The sequence below is a fragment of the Natator depressus genome, chromosome 4 (assembly GCF_965152275.1).
Source record: "Natator depressus isolate rNatDep1 chromosome 4, rNatDep2.hap1, whole genome shotgun sequence".
NCBI lineage: Eukaryota > Metazoa > Chordata > Testudines > Cheloniidae > Natator > Natator depressus.
The window spans coordinates 108,427,286-108,444,309 of record NC_134237.1 but is presented as its reverse complement, the minus strand read 5'-3'; the positions used below and the strand labels follow the sequence as shown (position 1 = coordinate 108,444,309).

General features: G+C 39.9%; 1 protein-coding gene across 7 annotated transcripts in view; it reads left to right on the top strand.

Moving 5' to 3' along the window:
- SLIT2 (slit guidance ligand 2) overlaps nucleotides 1–16,674 on the top strand; it is a 419,356-nt gene extending 402,682 nt beyond the window's left edge. The window contains exons 35-38 of one of the 7 annotated variants that reach the window (XM_074951615.1): nucleotides 5,688–5,976; nucleotides 13,632–13,782; nucleotides 14,136–14,167; nucleotides 14,832–15,080. In XM_074951615.1, the coding sequence (XP_074807716.1) occupies nucleotides 5,688–5,976; nucleotides 13,632–13,782; nucleotides 14,136–14,167; nucleotides 14,832–14,931 (572 nt within the window). In that variant the 3' untranslated portion in view covers nucleotides 14,932–15,080. Of the gene's footprint in view, nucleotides 1–5,687; nucleotides 5,977–13,570; nucleotides 13,783–14,078; nucleotides 14,168–14,831 lie in introns of all 7 variants that reach the window. The other 6 variants (XM_074951612.1, XM_074951613.1, XM_074951611.1 and 3 more) reach the window with 6 other exon arrangements.
- The last annotated feature ends 350 nt before the right edge of the window (nucleotides 16,675–17,024 follow it).

Genomic DNA, 17,024 nt, shown 5'->3' with positions numbered 1-17,024 from the left:
CTGCAAGACAGCTGTGCCTGCCAGTGATGCACATAGGAAATGCCTGTTTTTCTTTAGGGGAGTCTCATATCCCAAACAAGTGTGCTGTTTGTAATTATTTTTCTAAATGTACACAGAAAGCTCATGGCACTCACTTGAAATTCTTTGTGATGGAAAATTCAATAAGACATGTCTCTCACTCTGAGGTCCCTCTTCAGAAACTGTCCTCCTGCTTCAAAAGCAGGTTCAGCAAGTGCTGTGGCTACAAGACATCATTCCAGGGGTTAGGCCTTCTGATCCTTCTCCTTAATCCTCTTTGGGTAAGTCAGAGGCCCTCCTGCTGCCCAAGATATAGGAAGGAGCAAAAATCTGTGGTCATCATCCCCAGTACTAGCCAAGAGGAAAGCTAACAGTCATAGTGCCTAAATTAACGCCTTCAAAATCACATTGGTACTGTGAGTCATCAGAGATCGTGGGATTGTGTTCCTCTACAGCAGTTCTACCCCCTCTACCTCAGGTGACTACCACTGTTTTCTGAGCACCATGTTGGTATCGATACTGGTTGCCGCAGATTCATCGGTATTGCATTATGATAAAAAAAATTCTGCTAAGACTCCCACATCAGTACCATTAGTCATGGTACCATTGTCATCGGTACTGCCTCCTATGTCTGTCATGGCTGCTTTTAAATCTCCTTCAGACCTAACCATCTATCCAGAAGCAGTGTCCCCTTCACTAGATGTTGTATGTAAGACCCGGTAAGAAATCGTTCTGCTCTACTCAGCACTCATGAGGCCTCAGCTGGAGTACTGTATTCAGTTTTAGGTACCACACTTTAAGAAAGATGTGAATAAATTGGAAAGAGTCCAGAGGAGAGCAATAAAACTAATAAGAGGTTTAGAAAACGTGGTGTATAAAGTAAGATTGAAAAAACTAGGCATGTTAAGTCTAGGGAAGAGAAGACTAAGGGGATATGATGAAAACAGTCTTCAAATATGTAGCAGGTTGTTATAAAGAGGATGATGATCAATTGTTCCCTATGCCCACCAATGGTAGGAGAAGAAGTAATAGGGTTAATCTGCAGTAAGGGAGATTTAGGTTAGATAGTAGGAAAAACTTTTTAACTATACATATAATTAAGCAGTAGAACAGGTTACCCTGTTGCACATGGAATCATGTATGTCCAAGGTCATGGAATCCCTTTCAATGGAGGTTTTCAAGAACAGGTTAGATAAACATTTGTCAGGGATGGTCCAGGGATACTTGCCTCAGCGCAGGGGATGGATTAGCTGACCTCTTCAGGGCCCTTCTAGCCCTACATTTCTATGATTTTATGTGAATCTGTATCTTGGCTGATTTGAGGTCAGTCATCGCAGCAGATCATCACACCGTTCTACAGCTGTTTTCCAAACTGGGCCTCCAGATCAAGTGAGAGAAGTCCACTCTCACCCCTGTTCAGTCCATAGAATTTATTGGAGCAATGCTGTACTCCAGATTGGCAAGAGTGTATCTTTCTCAAAAAAAAAAAGTAAGTGCTGAATTACCTCATTTCATACATTGTCTCATCCAAGAATGTCAATGAAAGGTCTCCTAAATTTACTGGATCATATGGCAGCATGGACATACATGATTCCATGTGAAAGATGAGCCTCTGGCCCTTTCAGGGCTTGATTTATCAGCCAATCAAATGCAGCATGGACTTACTGGTAGATGTTCTTTTGAAAATACTGTCATCTCTGCTTTGGTGGACAGACACTCACAATGTATGCCAGTGTATTCTGTTTGATCCACCGCCACCTTCAAAGATTCTGGTGGTGGATGCATCAACCCTACGTGGAGGTGCTTATTTGGGCTTTCCTCAGATTCAGGGTATGTGGTCCTGAGCAGTGTTTCAGTTGCAAATAAATGTTACAGAGCTGAGGGCCACTCTGCTAACCTGGAAGGCATTCCTGGGAAGCAGTAAGACCAGGATCTATGGCAGATGCATTTCTGATTCCGTGGGAAAGAACCTGTTTTATGCCTTTCCATCCACTCTGCTAATTCCCAGAGTCTTCAAAAAGCTGTATCAGGACAAGGACCAGGTGACAATGGTAGCTCCAGCACAGTTGCATCAATTCTGGTATTCTGACCTGATGCATCTATCCATCAGACCATCTCTTTGACTTCTGAACTTCTCAGACATCATTTTGCTGAACCAAGGCCTAGTGCTCCATCTGGTGTTGGCAAATGATATCTAAATTTTTAAAGGGCCTAATTCATGCATTTCCACAAGTTAAGGTGTTGTTTCCTACCTGTGACTTGAATGTAGTTCTCCTGTCTTTGATGAACCCTCCCTTTGATCCTATGTCATCACATTCTCTCTATCACTTCTGCTAAACTTATATTTTTGGTAGCCATTACCTCCACTCTCTGGGAAATTCAGGCTTTGATGGCAAGACTCCCTTACATCATTTTTCATAAAGACAAGGTTATTCTCAGACCACATCAAAAATTTTTACTGAAAGTGGTTTCAAGTTTTCATATAAATCAATGTATACACTTACCAGTATTTTTTCCTAAACCTCATGATTCTCCTGCAGAGGCCAAAACAACATAAGCTAGATATTCTTAGAGCTATGTTCTTTTACCTTTCTACATTTTCAAATATATTGATTTCAATTAGAACACAGAATACAAAGTGTACAGTGCTCATTTTATATTTATTTTTATTACAACCTAAAACAAGTACTGTAGTGCAATCTCTTTATCATGAAAGTTGAACTTACAGATGTAGATTTTTTTTTGTTACATAACTGCACTCAAAAACAAAACAATGTAAATCTTTAGATCCTACAAGTCCACTTAGTCTTACTTCAGCCAATCACTCAGACAAACAAATTTGGTTACAATTTGCAGGAGATAATGCTGCCCTCTTCTTGTTTACAATGTCACCTGAAAGTGAGAACAGGCTTTCGCAGGGCACTATTGTAGCCAACATCACAAGATATTTACGTGCCAGATGCACTAAAGATTCATATGTCCTTTCATGCTTCAACCACCATTCCAGAAGACGTGAGTCCAGGCTGATGACGGCTCGATAATGATCCAAAGCAGCGTAGACTTATGCATGTTTCTCTTCATCATCTGAGTCAGATGCCACCAGCAGAATGTTGATTTTCTTTTTTGGTGGTTCGGGTTCTGTAGTTTCTGCATCGAAGTGTTGCTCTTTTAAGACATCTGAAAACATTCTCCACACCTCATCCCTCTCAGATTTTGGAAGGCACTTCAGATTCTTAAATTTTGGGTTGAGTGCTGTATCTATCCTTAGAAGTCTCATATTGCTACCCTCTTTGCGTTTTGTCAAATCTGCTGTGAAAGTGTTCTTAAAATGAACATGTGCTGGATCATCATCCAAGACTGCTATCACTTGGAATACATGGCATGGAATGTGGGTAAAACAGAACAGGAGACATACAATTCTCCCCCAAGGAGTTCAGTCACAAATTTAATTAACACTTTTTTTTTTTTAACGAGCATCATCAGCATGGAAGCATGTCCTCTGGAATGGTGGCCGAAGCATGAAGGGACATATGAATGTTTAGCATATCTGGCACATAAATATCTTGCAACGCCAGCTACAAAAGTGCTATGTGAACGCCTGTTCTCACTTTCAGATGACATTGTAAATAAGAAGCAGTCAGCAGTATCTCCCGTAAATGTAAACAAACTTGTTTGTCTTAGCAATTGGCTGAACAAGAAGTAGGACTGAGTGGACTTGTAGGCTCTAAAGGCTTACATTGTTTTGCTTTTGAGTGCAGTTATGGAACAAAAAAAAATCTACATTTGTAAGTTACACTTTCATGTTAGAGATTGCACTATAGTACTTGTATGAGGTAATTGAAAAATAGTATTTCTTTTGTTTATCATTTTTACAGTGCAAATATTTGTAATAAAAATAATAATATAAAGTGAGAACTGTACACTTTGTAGTCTGTGCTGTAATAGAAATCAACATAATTGAAAATGTAGTAAAACATACAAAAATATTTAATATATTTCAATTGGTATTCTATTGTTTAACTGTGTGATTAATCGTGATTAATTTTTTTAATTGCAGTTAATTTTTTTTTAGTTAATTGCGTGAGTTAACTGCCATTAATCGACAGCGCCAAAAAATATTAATTCATCATAATGGATGAATTCTTAAACACACAAAGATCAGTAATTTCAGAATGAAGGTTTCCACAGCAACTGTTCCTCTGCCCACATTTGCCTATGTGGTAGGCGAGTCTTTCACTGGGCTACATGTGTGCATCTCTGATTTTAGAGAAACATTTCTTTGAGTTGACTTACATTGTAATATTTGCCTGATATTATTTCAGTTATTGTAATGCACATTTGCTCTCTTCCCAGTTGCTGTGGGAACCTTCATTCAGAAATCCCTGACTCTTACATCGCAATGTTGCGTTGGTGTCTTTGTTTCATATAGTTTTTTTTTTGTTCCTTTTTTGTAAGGGGTGGCTGTGCAGAGCATGTCAAAGCAATTAGTGTTATTTTCTTCTCCCTACCCACATGGCTAAGAAACTGGAGGGCAGGTGCTCTCAAGGGAGGGTAGTCAATGTGCAGTCTGAGTTAGGGATGCCTAGGGAATCCTGACGGGGCCTCATTCCCACTCTGTTGCACTAATCAGACTTAAAACTGCCTTGCTTTTAATTTTATACCAGATCAGTCCTATTCAAACCAATGGGATCATTTATTTTCAAGTATCTAGAAGTTCCACTTTTATTTGGAGTACACTGTGACTCCTGTAATTTATTCATCCCAGGAAGTATTAAGCATTCATGAAACAATTATTAGACCAATATGCAAGAACACAGTGTTGAATTAAAGTCCAAAAATTTTTAAGGATATATTTAATTGCAGTACATATATCTACCCTACCTCACTCCCCCAAGTGGCCTCTGTAACAATTGTAGATTGTAATAGAATTTACAGTTGTGAAAATAATCTGTGGTATGTGAATTTGCACCTATCAGGACAGCTGAACTTTTTGTGAAATTTTCGCACACAAAATTTCACACGCAAGAAGTGTGGGCCTGATTTTCAAAAGTGTTGAGCTTCCACAACTCCCAGGGACTTCAACTGGAGTTGTGGATGCTTAGCATCTCTGAAAATCAGATCCCATATGCTAAATTTCAACCCAAACTGTATTTTTAAAATGATTTGTGAATGAAAATAAAGGCTTAGAAAACAGTGTCATCTGTACCTACTAGAAATGAGTCAAAACCAGAACTTCAGACCTACACTTTTCAGTTCTGTGAGGTTCCTATTTGAATCACTGAATCTGTATCCATCTCTACAGTGGAGACCTTGGGTGTGATCCAGAACCGAGAAAGGCCTATTTTCTGGTTTTAGTTTGCATGCTTCTGAACTCTTCAGTTCGGGATGGTAGAAATGTTGCCAGATACGCTGATCTTGTGAAATTTTCACCTTACGTGGATGAAATATCACAAGCGCAATATGTCTTCTTGTTGCCTAAACTGAACCATACTTAAACCACATCTAGATCCAGATATTGAGCCCATCTCTGATAATTGTGTGTTCCATAGATATGAATGGTTATTTGGGAACAGTTTTTTAAATTAATAAATAAAAACAACAGTAAAAAAGAATACAAAACTATTCCTACCAAACAATGTAGTCATGAGTTGATGATGTTCATTTTCTAGGCATGCCTGTGAAAAACAATGTTGCAGCACTACGCCAGTCCCCAGGCCAGAATGGCACCAGCTTCCATGGCTGCATCCGTAATCTGTACATCAACAGTGAACTGCAGGACTTTAGAAATGTGCCACTGCAAGTGGGAATTCTTCCTGGTTGTGAGCCCTGTCACAAGAAAGTGTGTGTGCATGGAACCTGCCATGCTACGAGCCAGTCAGGCTTTACCTGCGAGTGTGAAGGAGGATGGACTGGACCGCTGTGTGATCAGCAGACCAATGACCCTTGTCTTGGAAATAAGTATGTCCTTCCTCAAGACAGAGCTATAATTTAATGTTCTAATATTAATATGACTGTCCTGTTATGTACATTCAATTTAAAGTTCAAATTTTTTCAGCAAGATACCAAGATACTGTACATGTAGAATTAAAAGTTACTCTGAGGTTGGCTCACAGCAGTGTAGTCTTTTGCTGGTTGAACTTGAAGAGTACTCAGAAACTTCAGCTGCTACCTTATGTGACAGCATTCTGTAGTATTTGTGGAATAGCCTGGGTATGCCAATTCATTTTTTTAAAAATATTCTTAATGAGTGAAACTTCCCAGTGCAGATGGTGTGACAAAGTTTCTGTACCTCTACTTCTTAAGCCCCACCAAAGGCCATAATAGATGGTACCTAGGTACTTGTGCACAGCTTCTACAGTGTGAATTACATTGTGGATATGACTATCCACATAAGACATGAGGATTGGCATAAGAAATAATCAGGGGGCTTTACAAATGAAAACACATCCATTTCTGTATTCATAATTTTGTTAGAGTATTTCAGAAAAATGTATTTCATTTTATAAACAGTTTCCCAGCAAGGAGTAAATACACTAATCATAGCTATTTTTTATACTTCCATATTGTCACATGACTCAGCTGGTAGATATTTTTCCCAATGCACAGGCTAGCTTCTGTGTTAAGTCCATAATCAGTGATGTTAGTAACTCCTGCGTTGTAATGTTGTTTTAATATATTTTGGCTAAACCATTTTAACTGCATATTCCTGTTTAATATTTTTCTAGATAGATGCATTGATATAGATTGCATTCTCACAAGGTTCTCATTGTTGGGTCATGGGCACCCAGCACAAGCCAGGTCAGGGACTCCACTAACACAAAGCTTTTTAATCACCTACTGGTCATGCAGGGGAGGGGTAGCTCAGTGGTTTGAGAATTGGTCTGCTAACCCAGGATTGTGAGTTCAATCCTTGCAGGGGCCATTTAGGGTTCTGGGGCAAAAATTGAGGATTGGTCCTGCTTTGAGCAGGGGGGGGTTGGACGAGATGACCTCCTGAGGTCCCTTCCAATCCTGATAGTCTATGATTCTGTGTATCACAGTTTGCTGTTACCTCTCCCCGTACAACTTGCTTGACCATAATTCAGCTAGCAACTCCCTGTGAGAGCTGCAGTTGGACTTTTGGAACTGTTATCATTGATCTCTCATTGTTGCAATTAGCTCCAAAACATGGGGCTTATTTGTTTGTCTTGTCTGCTTGTTTTTCAGTAATCCAGCCTACATGACCTAAAACCACCATGTTCCTTTGATGTCCAGTGGATTAACTTTGTGTTTTGCTCAGATTCGGTTGAGTTGTTGTTTTTCAGGTCCTGGGCAGAGTGATTTTAAGTGTCCTTTTTGGCATATTCTGTGTTGATACTATTGACAACTTTGAGGTTTTGGCTTAATTATTTCAGCACAGTTTGTTTGCACTGGCTTCAGAATGTTTCAGTACTCTGAAGTTTATAACTCTACTCCCAAAGCCACACCAGTTTTGAAGCATTTCAGCACTTAGTGTAGTACCAAGTTTCTGGTTTTTTATTCACAGGGTTTCTTTTCCAGGATAATCCTTTTCTTTGCATCTTAGGAGGAGAAAGAAAGGAAGACACAGTGGCTTCCAGAAGCAGATGCAGCTGCCAGATGTCGATCACAAATGAGCAAGTCTGCTGCATTTTGTGCTTTGGAAGTCAAATATAACATGGAAATGTCATCCATCAGATTTTGTGTGAGGAGCACTAAAGATCCTATTAGAGGCACCTCTGAAAGAATTCTATTCTGTTCTATATGGGTTTCTATTACCACTTTCGTCACTGGAATGTCTCAGCACCTTCTGGTAGTGCATTAAGTGACATGACTAAAATCTGTCATGAGTGGTTTGCTCTTTCTTTCATTGTGTCCCCACGGGGACAACCTACATAGTGTTCTGTTTTGTTTTTTAAGTTTTCATGTACTTTTATGTCATGTTCTTTGAATGTACACTCCTCTGTGTGTTCATACTGGAGAAGGCCAGGCTGAAGACATTCACCTTGCACTTGGAATGGAAGATGGTGATGGTCCTTAGTTCCTGTGATAGTTCATTGTACAGTGTCTGGCCAGCCCCAAAGAAAGTCTGACTCCTTCCCAGATGATCTTTACTCTTATGGTAGAAAGTTCCATCGTGCCTGAAAGATACAGTTGTTCACCAGCGTGCTCATTCTGGAGCTTTTGGCAGTATTTTAGATATGTTGGGTCCTGGCCATTGAGCACCTTGAAGATAAGGACCAAAACACTGCACTTGACTTGATGTTTCTTTTACTCCAGTTTGGCCTGGAGTTCTTCAAAGGATCTGTTGAATTCAAGACTTGGCATTGGCACAGATCCAACTACCTTCTAAATCTAGCACATCCTCATTACTAGTTGGCTTGATGCAATTTGTATTGTCGTCAAACACAACCTCTTCAGAGCATATCAGGCCTTTGACACCCTCAGCACAACATCACAGATTGGATGTACTAAGCTCTGGCTGTTCCTTGGATAATGAGTTGCTTCAACCAGAGGACTAAATGCAGAGAGTGCCACATGAGAGCCAGCAGCCTTGGGACACTGCTGAAACCCTGGACCCTGTGCTCAGCCTGGAAACTTCTGGATATCACACTCTAAACACATGCAGCATTTGGAAATGACCTGAGGCTAGGGGACTGAAATGCTCCAATCAGGGCTGGCCTTACCATGAGGCAAACTGAGGCGGCCGCCTCAGGTGCCAGACTGTTGGGGGGGCGCCACTAGGACCCAGAGTGTAGAAAATTATGTTTGCTGTTGGTGCATATGTATTCTCTCTGCTCTAGATGCACAGAGATGGTGGAGTGCTGTGCTGGAGGAAGGAGGGCACAAGAGACATAACAGGCAGGCAGGAGAAACGGTGAGAGGGAATAACAGAAAGCAGCAGGAGCTGCAGGGAGAGAGGAGGAGGAGCCTCTTATGTACCTCTCTAGAACCCCCAGGAACCTGGACTCATTAACACCAGCTTCTCAGGGAGCTTCCCTGAACCCACTTGAGGAGAACAGGCAGTCAACTGAAGGACCCAGTTAGGCCCTTAAGACGCTGATATCTTCCCTTACTTAGGCCCTGCTACTGGCCTGCTTATTTGTCCCCTTCAACTGAGTGTTGAGAGCCACTGTAGCTGGCACAGAACAGCAGCCATGAGTGAAAGAAGAAAACGCTCCTCTGGGGTAGCATTCAGAAAAAGAAAGAAAGCAAAGGAAGCTTTTCTATCTAAGCAGGAAGAAGTTCTCCTGAGATACATAGACACAAATGTTCACGGTGAGCCTTCCGGCCCCAGTGAGGATGTGAGTGGTGAGGAGATGCCTGATCTTCCAGTTAGAGTGCAGGTGAGCTGGCAGCTACTGCAGCATCCATATCTCCCTCTCAAATGGATGTAACCATGCACATTCCTGAAGAAAAGTGTAGATCAGAGAAGAGTGTGGTGGAGGCGCAAGAAACAGCTGCTGCTGAGTTTAGTTCCTTACGTCTACATAATCCAGGATTGTGGACCCACTTGAGCCTTAAGACTTCCTTGTACTGCATGGGCCACAGCAAATGAAAAACTTCATGTTCCCCAAAGACAATGAAAATAGAAGTTTTCATCCAACACATTACTGGTGTGAAATCCCCAAGGGTGACAAAGTGGAGAGGCCATGGCTTATGTACTCAAAAACCCAGAATGCTGCATACTGTTTTTCTTGCAAACTCTTCCAGTCTAATGTTTCAGCCACATTGGGTTCTACAGGAACAAAGGACTGGAAAAATCTGGCAAGAAATCTGGCATGTCATGAGAAGGCAGCAAATCACCAGAGAGCATTCCATAGGTGGAAAGAGCTTGAGATGAGACTAAGGTTAAAGGCCACCATAGATGATCAGCATCAAGAGAAGATTGCATCAGAGTCTCTTTACTGGCAAAATGTTCTGAAAAGGCTCATTGCCATTGTGAGAATGCTTGCTACCCAAAACCTAGCACTGCGTGGTACTTCAGATCAGCTGTATGTGCCAAACAATGGAAACTTCCTTAAAATTGTGGAGCTGATGGCTGTACTCCAGGAGCATCAAAGAAGAGTCACCAGCCAAGAAATGTACACACACCGCTACCTTGGAAAAACAATTCAAAATGAGATCATACAGTTACTGGCAACAAAAGTCAAACAGAAGATTGTGGCAGATCTGAGGTCAACAAGATATTACTCTGTTATTCTGCACTGCACGCCTGACATCAGCCATACAGAACAAATGACTTTAATGGTGCATTTTGTAACAACAAAAGAACCTAGTGAAAATGTCCCTGCAATGGTGACTGTCACAGAGCATTTTCTAGAATGTATTGACATTGATGATACTACAGGATGGTATGACAAACGTGCTTCTTAAAAAGCTGGAAGATACAGGAATTGCAATAGCTGACATGAGAGGTCAGGGCTACGATAATGCTGCTAACATGAGAGGAAAGAACGGAGGAGTGCAGACACGGATACGAGAGTTAAGCCCTCAAGCTTTTTTTGTCCCATGCAGTTCTCATTCATTGAACTTGGTGGTCAGTGATGCAGCATCAGTTTCTAGTGAGGCTGCTGAATTTTTTAATGTAATTCAGAACATCTGTGTATTTTTCTCTGCATCAACTCACTGATGGCAAATTTTGAAGCAACATCCTCTCTGACACTGAAACCACTGAGTGCCACACGATGGGAAAGTTGAGTGGAGGTGGTAAAGCCTATCAAATACCAAACTGGGAAGATAGATGATGCCATAGTTGCCATTATAGAGGATAATGCTATGACAGGAACTGTTCGTTGGAGAACAGTGGCAGAGGGAAATGGAATCACCAGAAACATACATAACTTCAAATTTCTGTGTGGCTTAGTGTTGTGGCATGACATACTGTTTGAAATAAATGTTGTAAGCAAGAGACTCCAAGGTGTTGACCTTGATATATCTGGAGCAATGGAACAACTAGACAAAGCAAAGTCATACCTACAGTCTTACCGGTCAGATGAGGGATTTCAAAACATTCTGAAGAGTGCACAGAAGTTGTCAGAGGAACTTCACACTGAAGCTATTTCCCCACCCATTCAAGAATACAAGAGTCACTGAAGAAGAAGACATTTTGATTACAAGACACAGGATAATTCCATAAGAGACCCCAAACAACAATTCAAAGTTGAATTTGTTAACCAGGTGCTAGATTGTCCAATACAGTCAGTTGAAGAATGTTTCATGCAGCTCAAGGAACACAGCAGTGTATTTGGGATGTTGTATGATATTCCAAAACTCCTCACTATACCTGAAGAAGACCTACACCAGCAAGGCAGGGCACTAGAGACAGTGTTGACACATGATGACGTGCGCGATATTGATGCGAGTGATTTAGGTGATGAACTGAAAGCCCTTTCAAGGTACATTTCAGCAGGATCAACTCCAAAGGCTGTTCTGGAATATAGTGCACAAATAAGATGACCACCCTCTTTCCAAATGCTTTTGTTGCTCTGCGCATACTTCTAACACTTCCTGTAACAGTTGCCAGTGGAGAACGCAGCTTCTCCAAGCTGAAGTTAATAAAAACACATCTATGCTCCACAATGACACAGGAGAGGCCGGTCGGCCTTGCAACCATCTCAATAGAGCATGAGCTGGCCCAGACTGTGGACCTTCAGGAAACAGTTCAAATCTTTGCAACCAAGAAGGCACGGAAAGCACCACTTTGATTATTCAAACAGATAAAAATGCCAGTGTTTACGATGGAGACAAGAAAAGTTACATTTGCTGTTCAGGCGTTTGAAAGTTAAGTGTTACTTAAAATTTTTGAACAAGGCATTTTAAGTTGTTAGTTCTTCTTTATTGGGGTAGGTAGCAGAGGAGTACCATGAGAGGAGTAAAACAGGAAGAAGGCAGAATTGAGATCTTTCAAAGTTTTGGTCCAAGCGAGGGGACATGGGGGGCGTCATTCAAGCTCCCCACCTCAGGTGCCAAAATGTTGTGGGCCGGCCCTGGCTCCAATCATACAGGTTCAGGAATAACAAGCAGCAGGCCCAGTGCTGAGGCAGGTCAGAGGTCTTGGCACCCTGGGAGTCTTGTTTGTACTGGTGTTGAAACTCTCAGGGTTGAATACAGGCAGAGAGCTGTGCTATATGCAGTTCATTTCAGCACAGCCTGCAGTGGATTGCAGAAAGCAGGCTCAGCCATGGTACAAATGGTGTCAATGACTTATCCAGCAGCATTGACTTTCCTACCATGCCTTTAAGTACACCATGCTGAATCACTCATGTGGGACCAAAGGTACAATGTGGAGATGAGCATAATTTGGTTTCCCGTGATAAGGCTGGAGACAGGAAGGAGAAACATCAGAGTGATTCTGAGTTGGGCTGTTGAGATTGGTTTGATCTCCATCCAGGAATCTTCACTCACATTGTTCCCCGAGAAACAAATATATGTCCAGGAAACTAGTGTATCAAGAAGAATGTTACAGGAAATAAAATTCCTCCTCGGAAGAAAGCCATTGACCCTGTGCCATCAAGTCAAGAGGTGGCAATCAGATAATTCCTGATTCTTAAAAAGAATTAATTCCCCCTGGATTTCAGTCTGTGTTAGATGAAATAAAATTAAAAATTGTCCTTCTGGGAAACAGCATACTTCTTTTAGAGGAATGTGATTGGCTCTGTGCTCCAGCAATATACCTGGCAACCTGGTAGATGCAGCTCAAGGCAGTCTTTAAGCCCCAGGACAGGATGCAGTACATTGGAAGGGGTTTATGAGAGCCAGGAGGGGACAGTTTAACCATGTTACAAATGTCGGGTCTCATGGCCAAAACAGTAATCATAGTACCTGTGTCATGTCTTTATAAGATGCAATCTCAGTGGATGTTGAGATCCCAGTGGAAAAAGCATCACTGGCTTCTCATGCAATCAGGAACTGGCTGAAAGGTTATGTAACCAGAAGGAATAATAGTAAGTGATGAATGATTACTGGATTTGGGGGGGAGGCAGGCATTGTGCACAGCCACCAGGCTGCCACGCCTTTAGAGGGCCAAAAACCTTTGAGCTAGGGAGATACTGTCCTGTGTTGTGCTGGGAGCCCAAAACCTCAGGCATGAGAATCTTGTGAAATGATACTTTCAAGGAGGAAAATTACAGGTAAGTAACATTTTCTTTTCACTGTTCAAGTTTAATTCTAAGGAGTTTGTTCATTTGGGGTCAGATCTTGCATTCTTTGCACGCCCAACTCTCATTAAATGTGTGGGTGCATGAGGAATGCTGGATTTATTTAATTGTGACCTGTACAAGACTTCCATAACACATCTACAGTGGCTGTTTTCTGGCAATAACAGAATAGGACCCTATACTGCAGCGTATTCTCTGTAAATTTTCATACCAATTATTAAAAAAAAACTGTATAAACCACTTAATTGCTTCTCACCGAAAAAGTGCATTTAAAAAAAAAAGTCTCTAAGCAATTGCTTTTTGAGTACAATCCAAAGTATTTGTAGTTAATGTTGCTCAGCCTAAACTTTGATGAATAATTTCTTTTTATTCTCTTGGGCTTGTTTCCCCTGTAGATGTGTACATGGTACCTGCTTGCCAATCAATGCATTTTCATACAGTTGTAAATGCCTGCAGGGACATGGGGGAGTCCTCTGTGATGAAGAGGAAGAGTTGTTTAACCCCTGCCAGTCCATCAGGTGTAAACATGGAAAATGCAGGCTTTCCGGCCTTGGGAAACCATATTGCGAATGCAGCAGCGGATACACTGGGGATAGCTGTGATAAAGGTAAATAATTCAGCATGCTATCATTATTTGGTGTTAGAACATGAACAATCAAAACATTGCCAATTTTTTTTCACAATACACATTTGTGTTGCTTTTTTTTTAAATACATCGTAAAGGGCTTGTCTCAGTGAGAGAAAAATCTAACAAATTTTCCCATTTTTTCATCATGTTTTGCTGTGAAAACATTTCTCTTTTTGCTTTGATTGAGAAGCACATTTTTGCTATATATAACTATTACCTTTTACCTGCTGTATCTTTCTGTATTTATTGTTTCTCTGTCTTCTGCAACTGAGAAGCCAAATCCAATGATTCTGCTCCTAGTTTTATCACAAACTCTACTTTTGACCTCTCAGCTTCAACTGATATATCACAGCGAATTATGCAGGTGAGATGGATAAAAACAGGATCACTTTCTCCCCTACCTTTTTCTTTTTTCCTTTGTCTGTCAAAGCACTTCCTTTCTACCCCCCTTTTTTCTCTTACCCCAGCTGGCATTTATTTATTTTGTATTGTGCAACAGTGTGACTAGAATAGACTGGTAGAACTTTTAACAGATGTCACATTTTTAGATGGTTTTATACCTCAGTAATTTATGAAGTTAGTGGAATGTGTATAGCCTGTATTAAATAATAGACTGAATAATATTAGACTCCAGAGCTAATAAATTAAATTGCATGCTCTATGAAACATTTCCCTGTGCTAAACAGAACAAGCTGCAAGCAATGTAAGAACAAAAGATGTGCATTTGTGTAATAAAGATTTTATCTTCCAATTTTCTTGTAATTGTGCTAACATTTTATTTATGGTTTATATATACACAGTATAAATGTTACTGAAAATAGAGGGCACAAAGAAGGTAAAATTCAGCATTAAGAAAATAATGCAAGTGAAATCATTAGTTTCTAATCTATAATGAAAGTCAAACTCTAAAATAGCAATTGTATTTAGAAGCATGGCATCTTCCTAGCTAAACTGTGTATTATAAACCATTCTGTGACTTGCATCTTTAAATCATACATTATTTTGGTTTTGGTTTTTGTTTTTCACAGAAATCTCTTGTCGAGGGGAACGAATCAGAGATTACTACCAAAAGCAGCAAGGGTATGCCGCGTGCCAGACGACCAAGAAGGTATCGAGACTAGAATGTAAAGGAGGATGTTCAAGTGGGCAGTGCTGCGGACCACTAAGGAGCAAGAGACGGAAATATTCTTTTGAATGCACTGATGGGTCCTCATTTGTGGATGAGGTTGAGAAGGTGGTGAAGTGTGGCTGTACAAAGTGCCCCTCCTAAATGTGTCCCTGTCACACTTGTGTTTTGAAAATGTTGTATACTTATTGACCATGTCGGACTAATTAATGCTTCATAGTGAAAATATTTGAAATATATTGTAAAATACAGAACAGACTTATTTTTATTAAGAGAATAAAGACTTTTTCTTCATTTGCAAAAAGATTCAAGTGCTTGAATTGAGACTTTTCGTAACCGAGAGGAGCTTTGAAGAAAAAAAAAGACCCTTTAACATTGCAACAGTGATGGGAAACGTAACTGCTTTTAACATGGATTCTTCTTTATAACATGCTGAAGATAAACTGATATTATACACCTATGACTTTCAACCTACAGCTCATTGATGAAAAATTGACCAGAACATGAGGCTTGTTTTTTCACTTTCATATCACTATATTTTACTATGTTGACAGACCATGCCAATTACTTACTTATAGATGAGGAAGAGTTGTGGGTGAAGGGAATCATATTATATTGGTTTAACAAATGTATGTGATGCATTTTGTGTGGCATAATTATTAAGCATCTGCAGAAGGGGGGGGTGCCCGTTTAGTGGATGGGAGAGGTTAAAATGTGAGAATCATGAAATCTCCTGACAATGTGTACTTTTATATCAGCATGTTAGCAAAAGAAGCATACAAAAAGTGTTTATCTACCCTTTTCCAGTATTAATTTTTTGTAATATAAATGTTAAGGGGATGATAAAAATAGATTATTGATGGATAAATTAGTAATAATATGGATTTTTGTTTCTCTGAGTTCTAAACAGCTCTATACAGTATTCGGTTTCATTGAGAAATATTTATTGTATCAAAGTACATTGTACTTAACCTTTTTAGGCATCCCTTTTACTGTTTTTCAATGCTTTAATATATATTAATTTATATTTGTCCTGATATTTTTGTATTTTGTTTAAAAAAAAAAGAAGGACTTAAAAATCAGGATTTTTTGCAATAGAACTAACATAGCATGTCATCTTGGGGTAAATGTGTTTGGTCTGGTTTTTTCTGTTTTGTTTTTGGTTTTGTTTTGTGTTAGCATCTCACCACTAGGTGTCTGAAACGGAAAGTGATAATAGTCTGCAGTTTTCATGTACAGCAGACAGTCAGGACACCTCCTGAGAACTTGTAACGTATGAGAGAAAATGTCTTTACGCTAGATGGCAAATGTATAGAAGTGAATTTTCCCTATATATACAGTACTTACAGAAAATAAAATGGTGTGTAGAAAATGACACTAGAAAGTAGACCCTTTACAAATTAATATTCCTCCTGGATCCTCTTTACCTTTTTAAAAAAAAGAAAGAAAGAAAAAAGGCTGTACTATCACGGACTGTGACTTTTTCCAAATAATAAAACTACTTTATTGCCCTAATGTTCCCCATGTTACTATGTTGCTGCTAAATGACAATGTAGAACTGGTAATGATTCATAGTGGGTTGTATTCTTCTTTCAGTAAATCCCAGGATACCCTGTAAAAAATGCAGATGTTTTTTCAATTTTTTTTTTATTATTATTTTTTATTTTTTTTTACAGAAAAAGTTAGACGTACATGTGTAATGCAGTGTGCTTTGTCTTATTTGGACTGATATCAGTAATACTACTGATGTTTGTAAATTAAACAGATATTTACTTCATTAATAGCTCTTCTTTGTGTTCTTCTGAGGAGTTAAATTGTTTAACGGCCTTTAATTAAACATCTGTCATTGCAAAGAATATTTGGGGAGAAACAAAGTAAAACCCAACACCAGTCTAGTGTGTTACTTGCTACGTATTCTAATTTAATAGAGTACTGTGTGCACGCAACAACCGAGACAAAGGTCTTGCCCCACAGCCATGCAGTCTTTATCAGACTAATACAATACAGAGTTAGTGTTAAGCACAGGAAGCCTGCATTTTGATCAGCAAGGAGACCTGAGGGGAAAAGGGTTTTTGTTTGGTTGGTTTGGTTTTTG